Genomic DNA, 17352 nt, shown 5'->3' on the forward strand with positions numbered 1-17352 from the left:
GGTTTATTACTACAGGTGGTGTTGGACTACAGGTTTATTACTACAGGTGGTGTAGGACTACAGGTGGTGTAGGACTACAGGTTTATTACTACAGGTTTATTACTACAGGTGGTGTTGGACTACAGGTTTATTACTACAGGTGGTGTAGGACTACAGGTGGTGTAGGACTACAGGTTTATTACTACAGGTGGTGTAGGACTACAGGTGGTGTAGGACTACAGGTGGTGTAGGACTACAGGTGGTGTAGGACTACAGGTGGTGTAGGACTACAGGTTTATTACTACAGGTGGTGTAGGACTACAGGTTTATTACTACAGGTGGTGTAGGACTACAGGTTTATTACTACAGGTGGTGTAGGACTACAGGTTTATTACTACAGGTGGTGTAGGACTACAGGTTTATTACTACAGGTGGTGTAGGACTACAGGTGGTGTAGGACTGCAGGTGGTGTAGGACTACAGGTTTATTACTACAGGTGGTGTAGGACTACAGGTTTATTACTACAGGTGGTGTAGGACTACAGGTTTATTACTACAGGTGGTGTAGGACTACAGGTTTATTACTACAGGTGGTGTAGGACTACAGGTTTATTACTACAGGTGGTGTTGGACTACAGGTTTATTACTACAGGTGGTGTAGGACTACAGGTGGTGTAGGACTACAGGTGGTGTAGGACTACAGGTGGTGTAGGACTACAGGTGGTGTAGGACTACAGGTGGTGTAGGACTACAGGTGGTGTAGGACTACAGGTGGTGTAGGACTACAGGTGGTGTAGGACTACAGGTTTATTACTACAGGTGGTGTAGGACTACAGGTTTATTACTACAGCTCCTCTTTGGCTTCTTTTGCTTCTTTGGCCTCAATAGCTTTCTGAGCCTCAATGTACTTCCTCCTATCCTCCTCCTCCTAGAGAGAGAGAGAAAGAGGGAGAGAGAGAGAGAGAGGGAGGGAGCGGTAGAGAGAGAGAGAGAGAGAGAGAGAGAGAGAGAGGTAGGGAGAGAGAGAGAGAGAGAGAGAGAGAGAGAGAGAGAGAGCGGTAGAGAGAGAGAGAGAGAGAGAGAGAGAGAGAGAGAGAGGAGAGGGAGCGGTAGGGAGAGAGAGAGAGAGAGAGAGAGAGGGAGCGGTAGGGGAGAGAGAGAGAGAGAGAGAGAGAGCGGTAGAGAGAGAGAGAGAGAGAGAGAGAGAGAGAGGGAGCGGTAGGGAGAGAGAGAGAGAGAGAGGGAGGGAGAAAAAAAGAGAGCGGTAGGGAGAGAGAGAGAGGGAGAGAGAGAAAGACAGTATTAAAAACAGACACGTCCTCTTTAAGATATTCAAAGGTTTCCCTGAAATTGTTTCCTCTGGTGAGTGAGAGGTTAGGAGAGACCAGGGGTTAGAGGTCAGGGGTTAGAGGAGAGGTCAGGGGTTAAAGGTGACATACCTGGGCCCTGTCCATCTTGGCTCTGTCCATCTCTTTCTCCAGAAACCGAACCATATCTTTCAGGTTCCTCCGACCAGTGTAGGCTACCACCTGGAGAGAGAGAGAGAGATTATATTCGCTGTTGTTCTGGGATCGATTTTGCACTTTTCGCACGCAAAGTCCGTTCATCTCTAGGAGACAGAACGCGTCTCCTTCCTGAGCGGTATGACGGCTGCGTGGTCCCATGGTGTTTATACTTGCGTACTATTGTTTTGTGTAGATGAACGTGGTACCTTCAGGTGTAAAGGACCTTGTGAAGATGCTGGAGGATGAAACACGTACAAATGTATCTATATCCACAGTAAAACGAGTCCTATATCGACGTAGCCTGAAAGACCGCTCAGCAAGGAAGAAGCCACTGCTCCAAAATCAGCATAAAAAAAGACAGACTACGGTTTGCAACTGCACATGGGGACAAAGATCGTACTTTTGGGAGAAATGTCCTCTGGTCTGATGAAACAAAAATACAACCGTTTGGCCATAATGACCATCGTTATGTTTGGAGGAAAAAGGGGGAGGCTTGCAAGCCGAAGAACACCATCCCAACCGTGAAGCACGGAGGTGGCAGCATCATGTTGTGGGGGTGCTTTGCTGCAGGAGGGTCTGGTGCACTTCACAAAATAGATGGCATCATGAGGAGGGAAAATGATGTGGATATATTGAAGCAACATCTCAAGGCATCAGTCAGGAAGTTTAAGCAAGGTCGCAAATGGGTCTTCCAAATGGACAATGACCCCAAGCATACTGTGTGTGTATAATGTGTGTGTATAATGTGTGTATATATAATGTGTATATATAATGTGTATATATAATGTGTGTATATAATGTGTAAATATAATGTGTGTATATATATATATAATGTGTATATATAATGTGTAAATATAATGTGTATATATAATGTGCATATATAATGTGTATATATAATGTGTGTATATAATGTGTATATATAATGTGTATATATAATGTGTGTATATATATATAATGTATATATAATGTGTGTATATAATGTGTATATATAATGTGTGTATATAGTGTGTATAATGTATATATATAATGTGTATATATAATGTGTATATATAATGTGTATATATAATGTGTATATATAATGTGTATATATAATGTGTGTATATAATGTGTATATATAATGTGTATATATAATGTGTGTATAATGTGTAAATATAATTTGTGTATAATGTGTATATACAATGTGTATATATAATGTGTATATATAATGTATATATATAATGTGTATATATAATGTGTGTATAATGTGTGTATAATGTGTATATATAATGTGTGTATATAATGTATGTGTGTATATATAATGTGTATATAGTGTGTGTATAATGTGTATATATAATGTGTGTATATAATGTATGTGTGTATATATAATGCGTATATAGTGTGTGTATAATGCGTATATAGTGTGTATAATGTGTATATAATGTGTATATAGTGTGTGTATAATGTGTATATAGTGTGTGTATAATGTGTATATAGTGTGTATATAGTGTGTATATGATGTGTGTATAGTGTGTGTATAATGTGTGTATAATGTGTGTATAATGTGTGTATATAATGTGTGTATAATGTGTATATATAGTGTGTACAATGTGTATATAATGTGTGTATAATGTGTGTATAATGTGTGTATAATTTGTATATAATGTGTGTATAATGTGTGTATAATGTGTATATATAGTGTGTATAGTGTGTATGTATATATAGTGTGTGTATAGTGTGTGTATAGTGTGTGTATAGTGTGTGTATAATGTGTATGTATATATAGTGTGTGTATAGTGTGTGTATAGTGTGTATGTATATATAGTGTGTGTATAGTGTGTGTATAGTGTGTATGTATATATAGTGTGTGTATAGTGTGTATGTATATATAGTGTGTGTATAGTGTGTGTATAGTGTGTGTATAGTGTGTATGTATATATAGTGTGTGTATAGTGTGTGTATAGTATGTGTAGTGTGTATATATAGTGTGTGTATAGTCTGTATATAGTGTGTGTATAGTGTGTGTATATATAGTGTGTGTATAGCGTGTGTATAGTGTGTATATAGTGTGTGTATATATAGTGTGTGTATAGTGTGTATATATAGTGTGTGTATAGTGTGTGTATATATAGTGTGTGTAGTTTGTATATAGTGTGTGTATAGTCTGTATATACTGTGTGAATAGTGTGTGTATAATGTGTATGTATATATAGTGTGTGTATAGTGTGTGTATAGTGTGTATGTATATATAGTGTGTGTATAGTGTGTATGTATATATAGTGTGTGTATAGTGTGTGTATAGTGTGTATGTATATATAGTGTGTGTATAGTGTGTGTATAGTATGTGTAGTGTGTATATATAGTGTGTGTATAGTCTGTATATAGTGTGTGTATATATAGTGTGTGTATAGTGTGTGTATAGTGTGTATATATAGTGTGTGTATAGTGTGTGTATATATAGTGTGTGTAGTTTGTATATAGTGTGTGTATAGTGTGTGTATAGTGTGTGTATAGTGTGTATAGTGTGTGTATAGTGTGTGTGTGTGTGTGTATAGTGTGTGTGTGTGTGTGTGTGTGTGTGTATATATGTGTGTGTGTGTGTGTGTGTGTGTGTGTGTGTGTCTTTGTGTGTGTGTGTATGTACCCTCTCTGCGTGCAGCGCGGGGAATAATCGAAGGGCAGGGTAACGTTCTCTCATCGACAGGTTGAAGTCGTTGGCCGAGGCGTCGATGCGAGCGATGACAACATCCTCTCTGTCCAGGAAGTGCTGGGCTAACTCCTCCCACAGCGGGAACAGGGAACGACTCTCTTCGCTGTAGGGCAGGTCTACACACACACACACACACACACACACACACACACACACACACACACACACACACACACACACACACACACACACACACACACACACACACACACACACACACACACACACACACATACACACACACACACACAAAATTAGGATGCAGGCTGTAGTTGAAACCTACTGTGGCTGTTTTAAGTGTGTAAGTGGAGGATAACACACATATATATATAAACATAATAAACATGATTAGAAAAAATATAATTATTATAACATATATATAGAGTACCATTCAGAAATGTTCTCATAGAATAGATGTTTCGCCGGTTGTCTGTAGTCTCGTCTCAGGTCGACATAATTTCTAGCTGCAGACTAGTAATTATACGTCTAAGATTTGCTCTTATTCTGTAGAGGGATCGATAGTCTCAGAGTTTAACAACATTTCCAGCCGTGTAGCCAATGTACAAACATCTCTGAAGCTGGAGACTCATATCTCCCTCACTAGCTTTAAACACCAGCTGTCAGAGCAGCTCACAGATCACTGCACCTGTACATAGCCCATCTATAATTTAGCCCAAACAACTACCTCTTCCCCTACTGTATTTATTTATTTATTTATTTTGCTCCTTTGCACCATATTATTTCTATTTCTACTTTGCACTTTCTTCCACTACAAATCTACCATTCCAGTGTTTTACTTGATATAATTGTATTTACTTTGCCACCATGGCCTTTTTGCCTTTACCTCCCTTATCTCACCTCATTTGCCCCCATTGTACATAGACTTATTTTTCTACTGTATTATTGACTATATGTTTGTTTACTCCATGTGTAACTCTGTGTTGTTGTTTGTGTCGAACTGCTTTGCTTTATCTTGTCCAGGTCGCAGTTGTAAATGAGAACTTGTTCTCAACTGGCCACCTGGTTAAAGAAAGGTGAAATAAAATAAAAAATCAATTGGTTAGGAATTCAATAACTATTCGCAATCACAGCTCACGCTGTGGGTTTGCTTAGTCTAAACTCAAACCTGTGTCTAAACTCAAACCTGAGTCTAAACTCAAACCTGAGTCTAAACTCAAACCTGAGTCTAAACTCAAATCTGCGTCTAAACTCAAACCTGCGTCTAAACTCAAACCTGTGTCTAAACTCAAACCTGAGTCTAAACTCAAACCTGAGTCTAAACTCAAACCTGTGTCTAAACTCAAACCTGTGCCTTAACTCAAACCTGTGCCTAAACTCAAACCTGTGCCTAAACTCAAACCTGAGTTTAAACTCAAACCTGAGTTTAAACTCAAAACTGTGTCTAAACTCAAACCCGAATCTAAACTCAAACCTGAGTCTAAACTCAAACCTGAGTCTAAACTCAAACCTGAGCCTAAACTCAAACCTGAGTCTAAACTAAACTCAACTAAACTTTGTTTTATACTTAACAATAGAAAAGACGCCAGATCTCGTCTGTGCTCACTGACTTCGCTAAACTTTAACGGGGGAAATACAAAATTCTTTCACATTTAAAAAAAAGTTTAACGTTACATTACATCATTTCACAAATAGTTTCATCTTTTATTCATTTATTACATGAATCAGATCAATAATCAGATTAGCAGACACCGTAATTCAGAGATATAGTTCTGCGTGTTTCCTGTCCTTCGCTGAGGTCACCAAACGAAACACACACTCGTCATAACTGTCTCTTCAGTGTCCTCGAACCCGTCCCACAATCCCACATTCCCACATTCCCACATAAAGTTTCATTTTCCCTTTTTTTGGGGGGGGGGGATTTAGGAGTTTGGCCATGTGAAATCCTTTGTTCACTCTGTGGTCTCTCTCTCTCTCTGTATCTCTCTGTATGACCAGGGAGAGAGAGAGAGGGGGAGAGAGAGAGAGAGGGGGGGGGGGGAGAGGGGGGGGGGGAGAGAGGGGGGGAGAGAGTCTCCGCCGGGGAATTTATGACCTGAGATAACAGAAACTGGGTGTAGGAGAGAGAGAGAGAGGGGGGGAAGCCACGATCTGTACCCAGAAAGGGCCACGTCGTGTGTGTGTGTGTGTGTGTGGGGTGTGTGTGTGTGTGTCTATATAAGGCATGTGTGTGTGTGTGTGTGTGTATGTATGTCTATATAAGGTATGTGTGTGTGTGTGTGTGTGTGTGTGTGTGTGTGTGTGTGTGTGTGTGTGTGTGTGTGTGTGTGTGTGTGTGTGTGTGTACCTACAGAACATTATGAAGGCAGTCTTGTCAGGATTGAAGGCCAGTCTCTCCAGGTTGTCTCCTACCAGCTGTATAACTGGCTTCTGATCCCAGTCAGCAGGAAGAACTTCACTCTGCATCTTAGGCTGTTACACACACACACACACACACACACACACACACACACACACACACACACACACACACACACACACACACACACACACACACACACACACACACACACACACACACACACACACACCTTTAATTGAAGGTGTGGACCTTGTGGAGTATGTTTAATTGGTGTGTGTATGAAGGTGTGTGTGTGTGTGTGTGTGTGTGTGTGTGTGTGTGTGTGTGTGTGTGTGTGTGTGTGTGTGTGTGTGTGTGTGTGTGTGTGTGTGTGTGTGTGTGTGTACCTGAGCGGTGCCGTCCAGGTAGCTCTGACAGAACGCTATAACGGTGGGCGTGTCCAGTGTGTCGGACGGCAGGTGATAGGTCACGTGACTCGTCAGATTAACCAATCGCACCATCGGAGCCTCACTCTCCCGGACACGGAAATACTCCAACATTCTACCGTTCCTCGGCTCGTCCACGTCTACCATCACAAATACTACCTGGAGGGGGAGAGGGGAGGAGAGGGGGGGAGGGAGGGAGGGAGGGAGGGAGGGAGGGAGGGAGGGGAGGAGGAGGGAGGAGGTGGAGGGAGAGGGGAGGGAGGAGGTGGAGGTGGAGCGGGGAGGGGAGGGAGAGGGGAGGGAGAGAGAGGGGAGGGAGGAGGGAGGGAGGAAGTGGAGGGAGGGAGGGAGGGAGGAGGGAGGGAGGAAGTGGAGGGACGGAGAGGGGAAGGAGGAGGGAGGAGGTGGAGGGAGAGGGGAGGGAGGGAGGGAGGGAGGGAGGGAGGGGAGGAGGGAGGGAGGAAGTGGAGGGAGGAAGTGGAGGGACGGAGAGGGGAAGGAGGAGGGAGGAGGTGGAGGGAGAGGGGAGGGAGGAGGTGGAGGTGGAGCGGGGAGGGGAGGAGAGGGGAGGGAGAGAGAGGGGAGGGAGGAGGGAGGGGGAGGAGGGAGGAGGAGGGAGGAAGTGGAGGGACGTATGAGGGGAAGGAGGAGGGAGGAGGGAGGAGGTGGAGGGAGAGGGAGGGGAGGGAGGGGAGGGAGGGGCGGAGGAGGGAGGGAGGAAGTGGAGGGAGGAAGTGGAGGGACGGAGAGGGGGAAGGAGGAGGGAGGAAGGTGGAGGGAGGAGGGGAGGGAGGAGGTGGAGGTGGAGCGGGGAGGGGAGGAGAGGGGAGGGAGAGAGAGGGGAGGGAGGAGGGAGGGAGGAAGGGAGGGAGGGAGGGAGGGAGGGAGGGAAGTGGAGGGACGGAGAGGGGAAGGAGGAGGGAGAGGAGGTGGTGGGATGGAGAGGGGAGGGAGGAGGGGAGGGAGGAGGGGGGGGTGGAGAGGGGAGGGAGGAGGTGGAGGGAGGAGGTGGGGGGATGGAGAGGGGAGGGAGGAGGTGGAGGGAGGAGGTGGGGGGATGGAGAGGGGAGGGAGGAGGTGGAGGGGGATGTGAGGGAGGAGGTGGAGGGAGATGTGAGGGAGGAGGTGGAGGGAGGAGATTGACAGGTGCGGAGGTTTGAGGATGAGGTGGGAGGATTGGAGAGGGAGGAGGCGGTGGAGGGATGGAAGAGGGGAGGAGCGAGGTTGGAAGGGACAGAAGAGGGTAGGGAGCAGGTTGGGCAGATATGGAGAGGGTCGGGAGGGAGGAGGGACAGAAAGGAGGGAGGGAGGAGGCGGCGGGAGAGGGGAAAGGAGAGGGAGGTGGGTAGGGGAGGAGGAGAAGGGGAGGGTAAGGAGGTTGACGGATTGAAGAGGGGGAGAGGGGAGTTGTGGACGGGCATGATGAGGGAGGGGAGGGAGAGGTGGCGGGAGGAGAGGGGAGGGAGGAGGTGGAAGGATGGAGAGGGGAGGGAGGAGGTGGAGGGATTGAGAGGGTAGGGGAGGGAGGTGGGCGGGAGAGGGGAGGGAGGAGGGTGGAGGGAGGGAGGGGAGGGGAGGGAGGAGGTGGAGGGAGGGAGAGGGGAGGGAGGAGGTGGAGGGATGGAGAGGGGAGGGGAGGGAGGGAGCAGGTGGAGGGATGGAGAGGGGAGGCAGGAGGTAGATGGACAGAGAGGGACGGGGGAGGGAGGAGGTGGAGGGACGTAGAGGGGAGGGAGGAGGTGGAGGGACAGAGAGGGTAGGGAGCAGGTGGAGGGGACGGAAGCGGGAGGGATAGGAGGGAGGGATGGAAGCGGGAGGGAGAGGACTGGTGGAGGGACAGACGAGGAAGGAGCAGGTGGAAGGGAGAGGTGGAGGACGGGAGAGGGCGAGGAGGGAGGGAGGAAATGGAGGGAGGAGGTGGAGGGATTGCGAGGGAGGGAGGTTGGGACCAATTTAGTTAGTTGTGTTGCTTCAAGTACCTGCCTTTCCCCTGTAGGGAGCAGCCAGCAGCAGGGATTATTATAGTAGTGGTGTTGTAGTTACCTACCCTTTCCCCTGTAGGCGGGCCGCAGCAGTTGTGTATTATAGTAGCTGTGTTGTAGTACCTACCTTTCCCCTGTAGGGGGCAGACACGCAGCAGTTGATGTATTATCGTAGTGGTGTTGTAGTACTACCTTTCCCCTGTGGGGGCAGCAGCAGTGTGTATTATAGTAGTGGTGTTGTAGTACCTACCTTTCCCCTGTAGGGGGCAGCAGTGTGTATTATAGTAGGGTTTGTAGTACCTACCTTTCCCCTGTAGGGGGGCAGCAGTGTGTATAGTAGTGGTGTTGTAGTACCTACTTCCCCTGTAGGGGTCAGCAGCAGCAGGTGTATTATAGTAGTGGTGTTGTAGTACCTACTTTCTCCTGTAGGGGGGCAGCAGTGTGTATTATAGTAGGGTGTTGTAGTACCTACCTTTCCCTGTAGGGGGCAGCAGCAGCAGTGTGTATTATAGTAGTGGGTTGTAGTACCTACCTTTCCCTGTAGGGGGCAAGCAGCAGCAGTGTGTATTATAGTAGTGGTGTTGTAGTACCTACCTTTCCCCTGTAGGGGCAGCAGCAGTGTATATTATAGTAGTGGTGTTGTAGTACTACCTTTCCCCGTAGGGGGGGAAGCAGCAGCGTGGAAGGCAGAGTAGACGGTCTGAAACCCTTCATCAGTCTTATGACAAACAGAATGGCGTGATTTAACACTGGAGAGGAGAGGATACGGCTGGCTGTCTGTAGAGGGAGGGAGGGAGGGAGGGAGGGAGGAGGGAGGGAGGGAGGGGGGGGAGGGAGGGAGGGAGGGAGAGAGGCACAACACACAGAAGAAAGAGAGAGAGAGAGAGCACACAGAGAGAGAGAGACACAGAAGAGAGAGAGAACACAGAGAGAGAGAGACACAGAGAGAGTAGAGAGAGAGAGACACAGAGAGAGAGAGAGGAGAGAGAGAGAGAGGGGGGAGAGAGAGGGGAGGGAGGGAGGGACAAACAGAGAGAGAGAGAGGGGGAGGAGAGGATGGCGTGATTCAACACTTGTTAGGGGAGAGGATTAAAACGTCTGTCTGGAACAATGGGGATTATTCAAGGTTTGGGCCCTAAAGAACTAGTGTGAGTGGCCATGAACGGATGGCACTGTGCTTGTTATACCATCAAACCCCGCTCAGGATTTACCACAAACCCCAAGATCTTTCAGTGTGAAAACGCTGCCATTTGAATTAGTCCCGCTCAGGATTTACCACAAACCCCCAAGATCTTTCAGTGTGAAAAACGCTGCCATTTTGAATTAGCCCCGCTCAGGATTTACCCACAAACCCCAAGATCTTTCGCGCTTGCGTGAGACTTAGTTGTGTTCCTTTTCCTTTTCTGAAGACATTTGAATCGTCCCGGTTGGAATATACTGAATATTTACGATAAAACATCTAAAGATTGATGTTATACATCGTTTGAAATATTTCTACGAACGTAAATATATAACTTTAAAAAAAAAAAATCTTGTGACATTTTGGCGCGCGCTTCCTGCATTTGGAGTAGTGGACTAAACGCCGCGACACAAAAAACTGAGGTTATTTGGACGTAAATAATGGACTCTTTATCGAACAAACAAACATTTATGTGGAACTGGGATTCTGATGAAGATCATAAAAGTTAAGTGAATATTTATAATGCGATTTATGATTTTAGTTGACTCCAAAATGGCGGGTATCTGTACTGCTTGTTGTTGTTGTCTGAGCGCTGTATTCAGATTATTGCAAAGTGTGCTTTCGCTGTAAAGTTTTTTTTAAAATCTGAAACAGCGGTTGCATTAAGGAGAAGTTTATCTATAATTCTTTGAATAACAGTTTAATATTTTTATCAACGTTTATGATGAGTATTTCTGTAAATTGATGTGCTCGTTCACCGGAAGTTTTGGGAGGCAAAACATTTCTGAACATTACAGGCCAATGTAAAATGGGGTTTTGGATATAAATATGAACTTTATCGAGCAAAACATACATGTATTGTCTAACATGAAGTCCTATGATTGCCATCTGATGAAGATCATCAAAGGTTAGTGATTAATTTCAGCTGTATTTCTGGTTTTTGTGACGCCTCTCCTTGCTTGGAAAATGGCTGTGTGGTTTTTCTTGTCTCGGGCGCTGTCCTAACATAATCTAATGTTATGCTTTCGCCGTAAAGCCTTTTTGAAATCGGACAATGTGGATGGATTAACGAGAAGTGTATCTTTAAAATGGGATATAATAGTTGAACGTTTGAGAAATTTGAATTATGAGATTTTTGTTGTTTTGAATTTGCCGCCCTGCTATTTCACTGGCTGTTGAATAGTGTGTCCCGCGGATGGGACGCTAGCGTCCCACATTTCCCAGAGAGGTGACAGAACTCAGGCCCGTCCTGATTATCTAGAGACAGAACTCAGGCCCGTCCTGATTATCTCAGTGACAGAACTCAGGCCCATCCTGATTATCTAGAGACAGAACTCAGTGACAGAACTCAGTGACAGAACTCAGGCCCATCCTGATTATCTTAGTGACAGAACTCAGGCCCGTCCTGATTATCTTAGTGACAGAACTCAGGCCCATCTGATTATCTTAGTGACAGAACTCAGGCCAATCCTGATTATCTCAGTGACAGAACTCAGGGCCCATCCTGATATCTTAGTGACAAGTAACTCAGGCCCATCCTGATATCTTAGTGCCAGACCTTTCAGGCCCATCCCTGATTAACCTTCGTGACACGACCTCTAGGGCCCCATCCTGATTATCTTAGTGACAGAACTTCAGGCCCATCCTGATTAACTTAGATGACAGAACTCAGGCCCATCCTGATATCTTAGTGACAGAATCAGGCCAATCCTGATTATCTTAGTGACAGAACTCAGGCCAATCCTGATTATCTTCAGTGACAGAACTCAGGGCCCATCCTGATATCTTAGTGACAGAACTCAGGCCCATCCTGATTAACTTAGTGACCAGAACTCAGGCCATCCTGATTAATCTTAGTGACAGACCCTCAGGCCCATCCTGATTAACTTAAGTGATCAACCTCAGAGCCCATCCTGATTATCTTAGTGACAAGAATCAGCCATCCTGATTTCTTAGTGACGGACCTCAGGCCCCTCCTGATCTAACTTTAGTGACAGAACTCAGGCCCCATCCTGATTACTTTAGTGACAGACCTCAGGCCCCCTCTGATTATCTTAGTGACAGACCTCAGGCCCATCCTGATTAACTTAGTGACAGAAACTCAGGCCCATCCTTATATCTTAGTGACAGAAATCAGGCCCATCCTGATTATCTTAGTGACAGACCTCAGGCCCATCCTGATTAACTTAGTGACAGAAACTCAGGCCCATCCTGATTATCTTAGTGACAGAACTCAGGCCCATCCTGATTAACTTAGTGACAGAACTCAGGCCCATCCTGATTATCTTAGTGACAGACCTCAGGCCCATCCTGATTATCTCAGTGACAGAACTCAGGCCCGTCGTTATTAGCCTGAATTTCTTGAAGTACGTAAAGGTGATTCCGCAGGGTTCTATTCTAGGAACAGATAGAATGTGGTGTTCCTCAGGGTTCTATTCTAGGAACAGATAGAATGTGGTGTTCCGCAGGGGTCGATTCTAGGAACAGATAGAATGTGGTGTTCCGCAGGGGTCGATTCTAGGACCTGTTTCTTTTTCGACTATTTATATAAATGCTATTTGGTCGACCTGTCGAAAGTTGTACTTTCATCTACAGTATATATATATATGTCGAAAGGATCGAACCAAAGTTCAGTCGTGGTTGTAGTTCCACATTTTATTAAATCCGTGAAACTTTTGCAAAACATAAATAACTGAATTAAACAAAACAACCAAACCCGTGACGCAGAGGTTGAAACAAACCTAACTCAAAATATAATTACCCACAAAAACCCAGGTGGAAAAAAAAAAACCCTACTTAACTATGATCTCCAATTAGAGACAACGAGGACCAGCCTGCTCTAATTGGAGATCAACTCCCCCCCCAAAAAACCATAGAAATAGAAAACTAGAACTAAACATAGATATAGAAAACATAGAAACAAAACACAAACACCCCCCCCCCGTCACGCCCTGACCTACTCTACCATAGAAAAATGACATCTTACTAGGATCAGGACGTGACACCCGACTGCTTACCCGGCAGCGACGAGGCTACAGTCCGATTTTTTTTTAGCAGTTGTGTAGGAAGCACTTAATGATTTTTAAACCCGGTAGTTAATATGAGCAAGCTAAATACATGTTGTCTCAGATGGATTATATCTTAGTCCAGCGCCTAATCTTTATCATTACATTCATGGTCCTTTGGTTCTCCTACAACCTATCCGTGTTTTCAGAGTTGATTTGTGTATTTGCTCTGTATATTTATGTTTGTTCCGTTGCATTGTGTTGTGTTATATAGGGGTGGCAGGGTAGCCTGGGGGTTAGAGCGTTGGACTAGTAACCAGCAGGTAGCCTAGTGGTTAGAGCGTTGTGGACTAGTAACCAGCAGGTAGCCTAGTGGTTAGAGCGTTGGACTAGTAACCAGCAGGTAGCCTAGTGGTTAGAGCATTTGGACTAGTAACCAGCAGGTAGCCTAGTGGTTATAGAGCGTTGGACTAGTAACCAGCAGGTAGCCTGGTGGTTAGAACGGTGGACTAGTAACCAGCAGGTAGCCTGGTGGTTTAGAGCGTTGGACTATACCACAGCAGGGTAGTCTAGTGGTTAGAGCGTGGACTAGTAACCAGCAGTAGCCTAGTGGTTAGAGCGTTGGACTAGTAACCAGCAAGTAGCCTAGTGGTTAGAGCGTTGGACTAGTAACCAGCAGTAGCCTGGGGTTAGAGCGTTGGACTAGTAACCAGCAGGTAGCCTAGTGGTTAGCGTGGACTAGTAACCAGCAGGTGTGGTTAGAGCGTTGGACTAGTAACCAGCAGGTAGCCTAGTGGTCAGAGCGTTGGACTAGTAACCAGCAAGTAGCCTAGTGGTTAGAGCGCGTTGGGCTAGTAACCAGCAGGTAGCCTAGTGGTTAGAGCGTTGGACTAGTAACCAGCAGGTAGCCCTAGTGGTTAGAGCGTTTGGACTAGTAACCAGCAGGTAGCCTGGTGGTTTAGAGCGTTGGACTAGTAACCAGCAGGGTAGTCTAGTGGTTAGAGCGTTGGACTAGTAACCAGCAGGTAGCCTAGTGGTTTAGAGCATTGGACTAGTAACCAGCAGGTAGCTAGTGGTTAGAGCGTTGGACTAGTAACCAGCAAGGTAGCCTAGTGGTTAGAGCATGACTAGTAACCAGCAGGTAGCCTAGTGGTTAGAGCGTTGGGCCAGTAACCAGCATGTAGCCTAGTGGGTTAGAGCGTTGGACTAGTAACCAGCAGGTAGCCTAGTGGTTAGAGCATTGGACTAGTAACCAGCAGGTAGCCTAGTGGTTAGAGCGTTGGACTAGTAACCAGCAGGGTAGCCCTAGTGGTTAAGAGCGTTGGGCCAGTAACCAGCAGGTAGCCTAGTGGTTTAGAGCGTTGGACTAGTAACCAGCAGGTAGCATGGTGGTTAGAACGTTGGACTAGTAACCAGCAGGTAGCCTGGTGGTTAGAGCGTTGGACTAGTAACCAGCAGGGTAGTCTAGTGGTTAGAGCGTTTGGAATAGTAACCAGCAGGTAGCCTAGTGGTTAGAGCATTGGACTAGTAACCAGCAGGTAGCCTAAGTGGTTAGAGCGTTGGACTAGTAACCAGCAGGAAGCCTAGTGGTTAGAGCGTTGGACTAGTAACCAGCAGGTTAACCTAGGTGGTTTAGAGCGTTGGACTAGTAACCAGCAGGTAGCCTAGTGGTTAGAGCATTGGCACTATTAACCAACAGGTCGCCTAGTGGTTAGGAGCGGTTGGGCCAGTAACCAGCAGGAAGCCTCGTGGTTAGATAGCACAGCAGGAGCTAGTGGTCTAGAGGCGTGGACTAGTAACCAGCAGGTAGCCTAGTGGTTAGAGCGTTGGACTAGTAACCAGCAGGTAGCCTAGTGGTTAGAGCGTTGGACTAGTAACCAGCAGGTAGCCTAGTGGTTAGAGCGTTGGACTAGTAACCAGCAGGTAGCCTAGTGGTTAGAGCGTTGGGCCAGTAACCAGCAGGTAGCCTAGTGGTTAGAGCGTTGGACTAGTAACCAGCAGGTAGCCTAGTGGTTAGAGCGTTGGACTAGTAACCAGAAGGTAGTCTAGTGGTTAGAGCATTGGGCCAGTAACCAGCAGGGTAGCCTAGTGGTTAGAGCGTTGGACTAGTAACCAGCAGGTAGCCTAGTGGTTAGAGCGTTGGGCCAGTAACCAGCAGGTAGTCTAGTGGTTAGAGCGTTCGACTAGTAACCAGCAGGTAGCCTAGTGGTTAGAGTGTTGGGCCAGTAACAGCAGGTAGCCTAGTGGTTAGAGTGTTGGGCCAGTAACCAGCAGGTAGCCTAGTGGTTAGAGCGTTGGACTAGTAACCAGCAGGTAGCCTAGTGGTTAGAGCGTTGGGCCAGTAACCAGCAGGTAGTCTAGTGGTTAGAGCGTTCGACTAGTAACCAGCAGGTAGCCTAGTGGTTAGAGCGTTGGGCCAGTAACCAGCAGGTAGCCTAGTGGTTAGAGCGTTTGACTAGTAACCAGAAGGGTAGCCTAGTGGTTAGAGCGTTGGACTAGTAACCAGCAGGTAGCCTAGTGGTTAGAGCGTTGGACTAGTAACCAGCAGGTAGCTAGTGGTTAGAGCGTTGGGCCAGTAACCAGCAGGTAGCCTAGTGTTTAGAGCGTTGGGCCAGTAACCAGCAGGTAGCCTAGTGGTTAGAGCATTTGGCCAGTAACCAGCAGGTAGCCTAGTGGTTAGAGTGTGGGCCAGTAACAGCAGGTAGCCTAGTGGTAGAGCGTTGGACTAGTAACCAGCAGGTAGCCTAGTGGTTAGAGCGTTGGACTAGTAACCAGCAGGTAGCCTGGTGGTTAGAGCGTTGGACTAGTAACCAGAAGGTAGCCTAGTGGTTAGAGCGTTGGACTAGTAACCAGCAGGGTAGCCTAGTGGTTAGAGAGTTGGGCCAGTAAAGCAGGTAGCCTAGTGGTTAGAGCGTTGGACTAGTAACCAGCAGGTTAGTCTAGTGGTTAGAGCGTTGGACTAGTAACCAGAAGGTTGCCTAGTGGTTAGAGCGTTGGACTAGTAACCAGCAGGTAGCCTAGTGGTTAGAGTGTTGGACTAGTAACCAGCAGGTAGCCTATGGTTAGAGCGTTGGGCCAGTAACCAGCAGGTAGCCTAGTGGTTAGAGCGTTGGACTAGTACAGGCAGGTAGCCTAGTGGTTAGAGCGTGGACTAGTAACCAGCAGGGTAGTCTAGTGGTTAGAGTGTTGGGCCAGTAACCAGCAGGTAGCCTAGTGGTTAGAGCGTTGGACTAGTAACCAGCAGGGTAGCCTAGTGGTTAGAGCGTTGGACTAGTAACCAGCAGGGTAGCCTGTGGGTTAGAGCGTTGGACTAGTAACCAGCAGGGTAGCCTAGTGGTTAGAGCATTGGACTAGTAACAGCAGGTAGTCTAGTGGTTAGAGCGTTGGACTAGAAACCAGCAGGTTGCGTAGATCGTCCCCGAGCTGACAAAGGGGGTAAAAATCTGGCGTTCTGCCCCCTGAACAAGGCGGTTAAACCACGGTTCCTTCGTTGTAAATTCGAAGCTGTTTTTAACTGACTTGCCTTGTAAATAAAAAGATTTTTTTAGTTCTATGAATTTAAAAAAGACTCTGGTCTCTAGGTCTTAATAAAGGTACACATAATAAATATATATAAATAACAAGACAGACCTCCTGAAATTCTTACCACCAAAAAACTGAGTTAGTGCAGAAATGTTAAAGCTAGCTAGTGGAGACATTGTAAAGCTAGCTAGTGGAGACATTTTAAAGCTAGCAAGTGGAGATGTTTAAGCTAGATAGCTAGCGCAGACATTTTAAAGCTAGCTAGTGGAGACATTTCAAAGCTAGCTAGCTAGTTAAGACATTTTAAAGCTAATTAGCTAGTGGAGACATTGTAAAGCTAGCTAGTGAGACATTGTAAAGCTACCTAGTGGAGACATTTCAAGCTAATTAGCTAACTTGTCGAACGATTTAAAGCTAATTAGTGGAGACATTTTAAAACTAGCTAGTGGAGACATTTTAAAGCTAGCTAGTGGAGACGTTTAAAGCTAGCTAGTGGGACGTTTAAAGCTAGCTAGCGGAGACGTTTAAAGCTAGCTAGCGAGGAGACATTTTGAAGCTAGCTAGTGGAGGCATTTTAAAGCTAATTAGCTAGCTTGTTGAATGATTTTTAAGCTAAAGTGGAGACATTTTAAAGCTAGCTAGCTAGTGGAGCATTTTAAAGCTAGCTAGTGGAGACATTTTAAAGCAGCTAGTGGAGACATTTTAAAGCTAGCTAGCGGAGACATTTTAAAGCTAGCTAGCTAGTGGAC

At 46.2% G+C, this 17352-nt stretch overlaps 1 protein-coding gene across 1 annotated transcript; it reads right to left on the minus strand.

Moving 5' to 3' along the window:
• Positions 1–23: 23 nt before the first annotated feature.
• Positions 24–9038, minus strand: LOC115185201 (protein disulfide-isomerase-like protein of the testis). The gene is made up of 6 exons (XM_029745710.1): positions 9024–9038; positions 6876–7073; positions 6479–6599; positions 4104–4285; positions 1418–1507; positions 24–906 (listed from the first exon to the last, which is right to left on the minus strand). Exons 2-6 carry the CDS (start codon positions 7059–7061, stop codon positions 823–825), a joined length of 663 nt encoding a protein of 220 aa, XP_029601570.1. The 5' UTR covers positions 7062–7073; positions 9024–9038; the 3' UTR covers positions 24–822.
• Between the last annotated feature and the right edge of the window lie 8314 nt (positions 9039–17352).

This window comes from Salmo trutta, unplaced genomic scaffold (assembly GCF_901001165.1).
Source record: "Salmo trutta unplaced genomic scaffold, fSalTru1.1, whole genome shotgun sequence".
NCBI lineage: Eukaryota > Metazoa > Chordata > Actinopteri > Salmoniformes > Salmonidae > Salmo > Salmo trutta.

Coding starts and splice junctions, on each gene's coding strand:
- LOC115185201 (XM_029745710.1), bottom strand. CDS start 7,061: ATGGTAGACGTGGACGAGCCGAGGAACGGTAGAATGTTGGAGTATTTC. Junction 6,600..6,875: donor ACCTGGACGGCACCGCTCAG/GTACACACACAC, acceptor TGTGTGTAACAG/CCTAAGATGCAGAGTGAAGT. Junction 907..1,417: donor CCAAGATGGACAGGGCCCAG/GTATGTCACCTT, acceptor CTCTCTCTCTAG/GAGGAGGAGGATAGGAGGAA.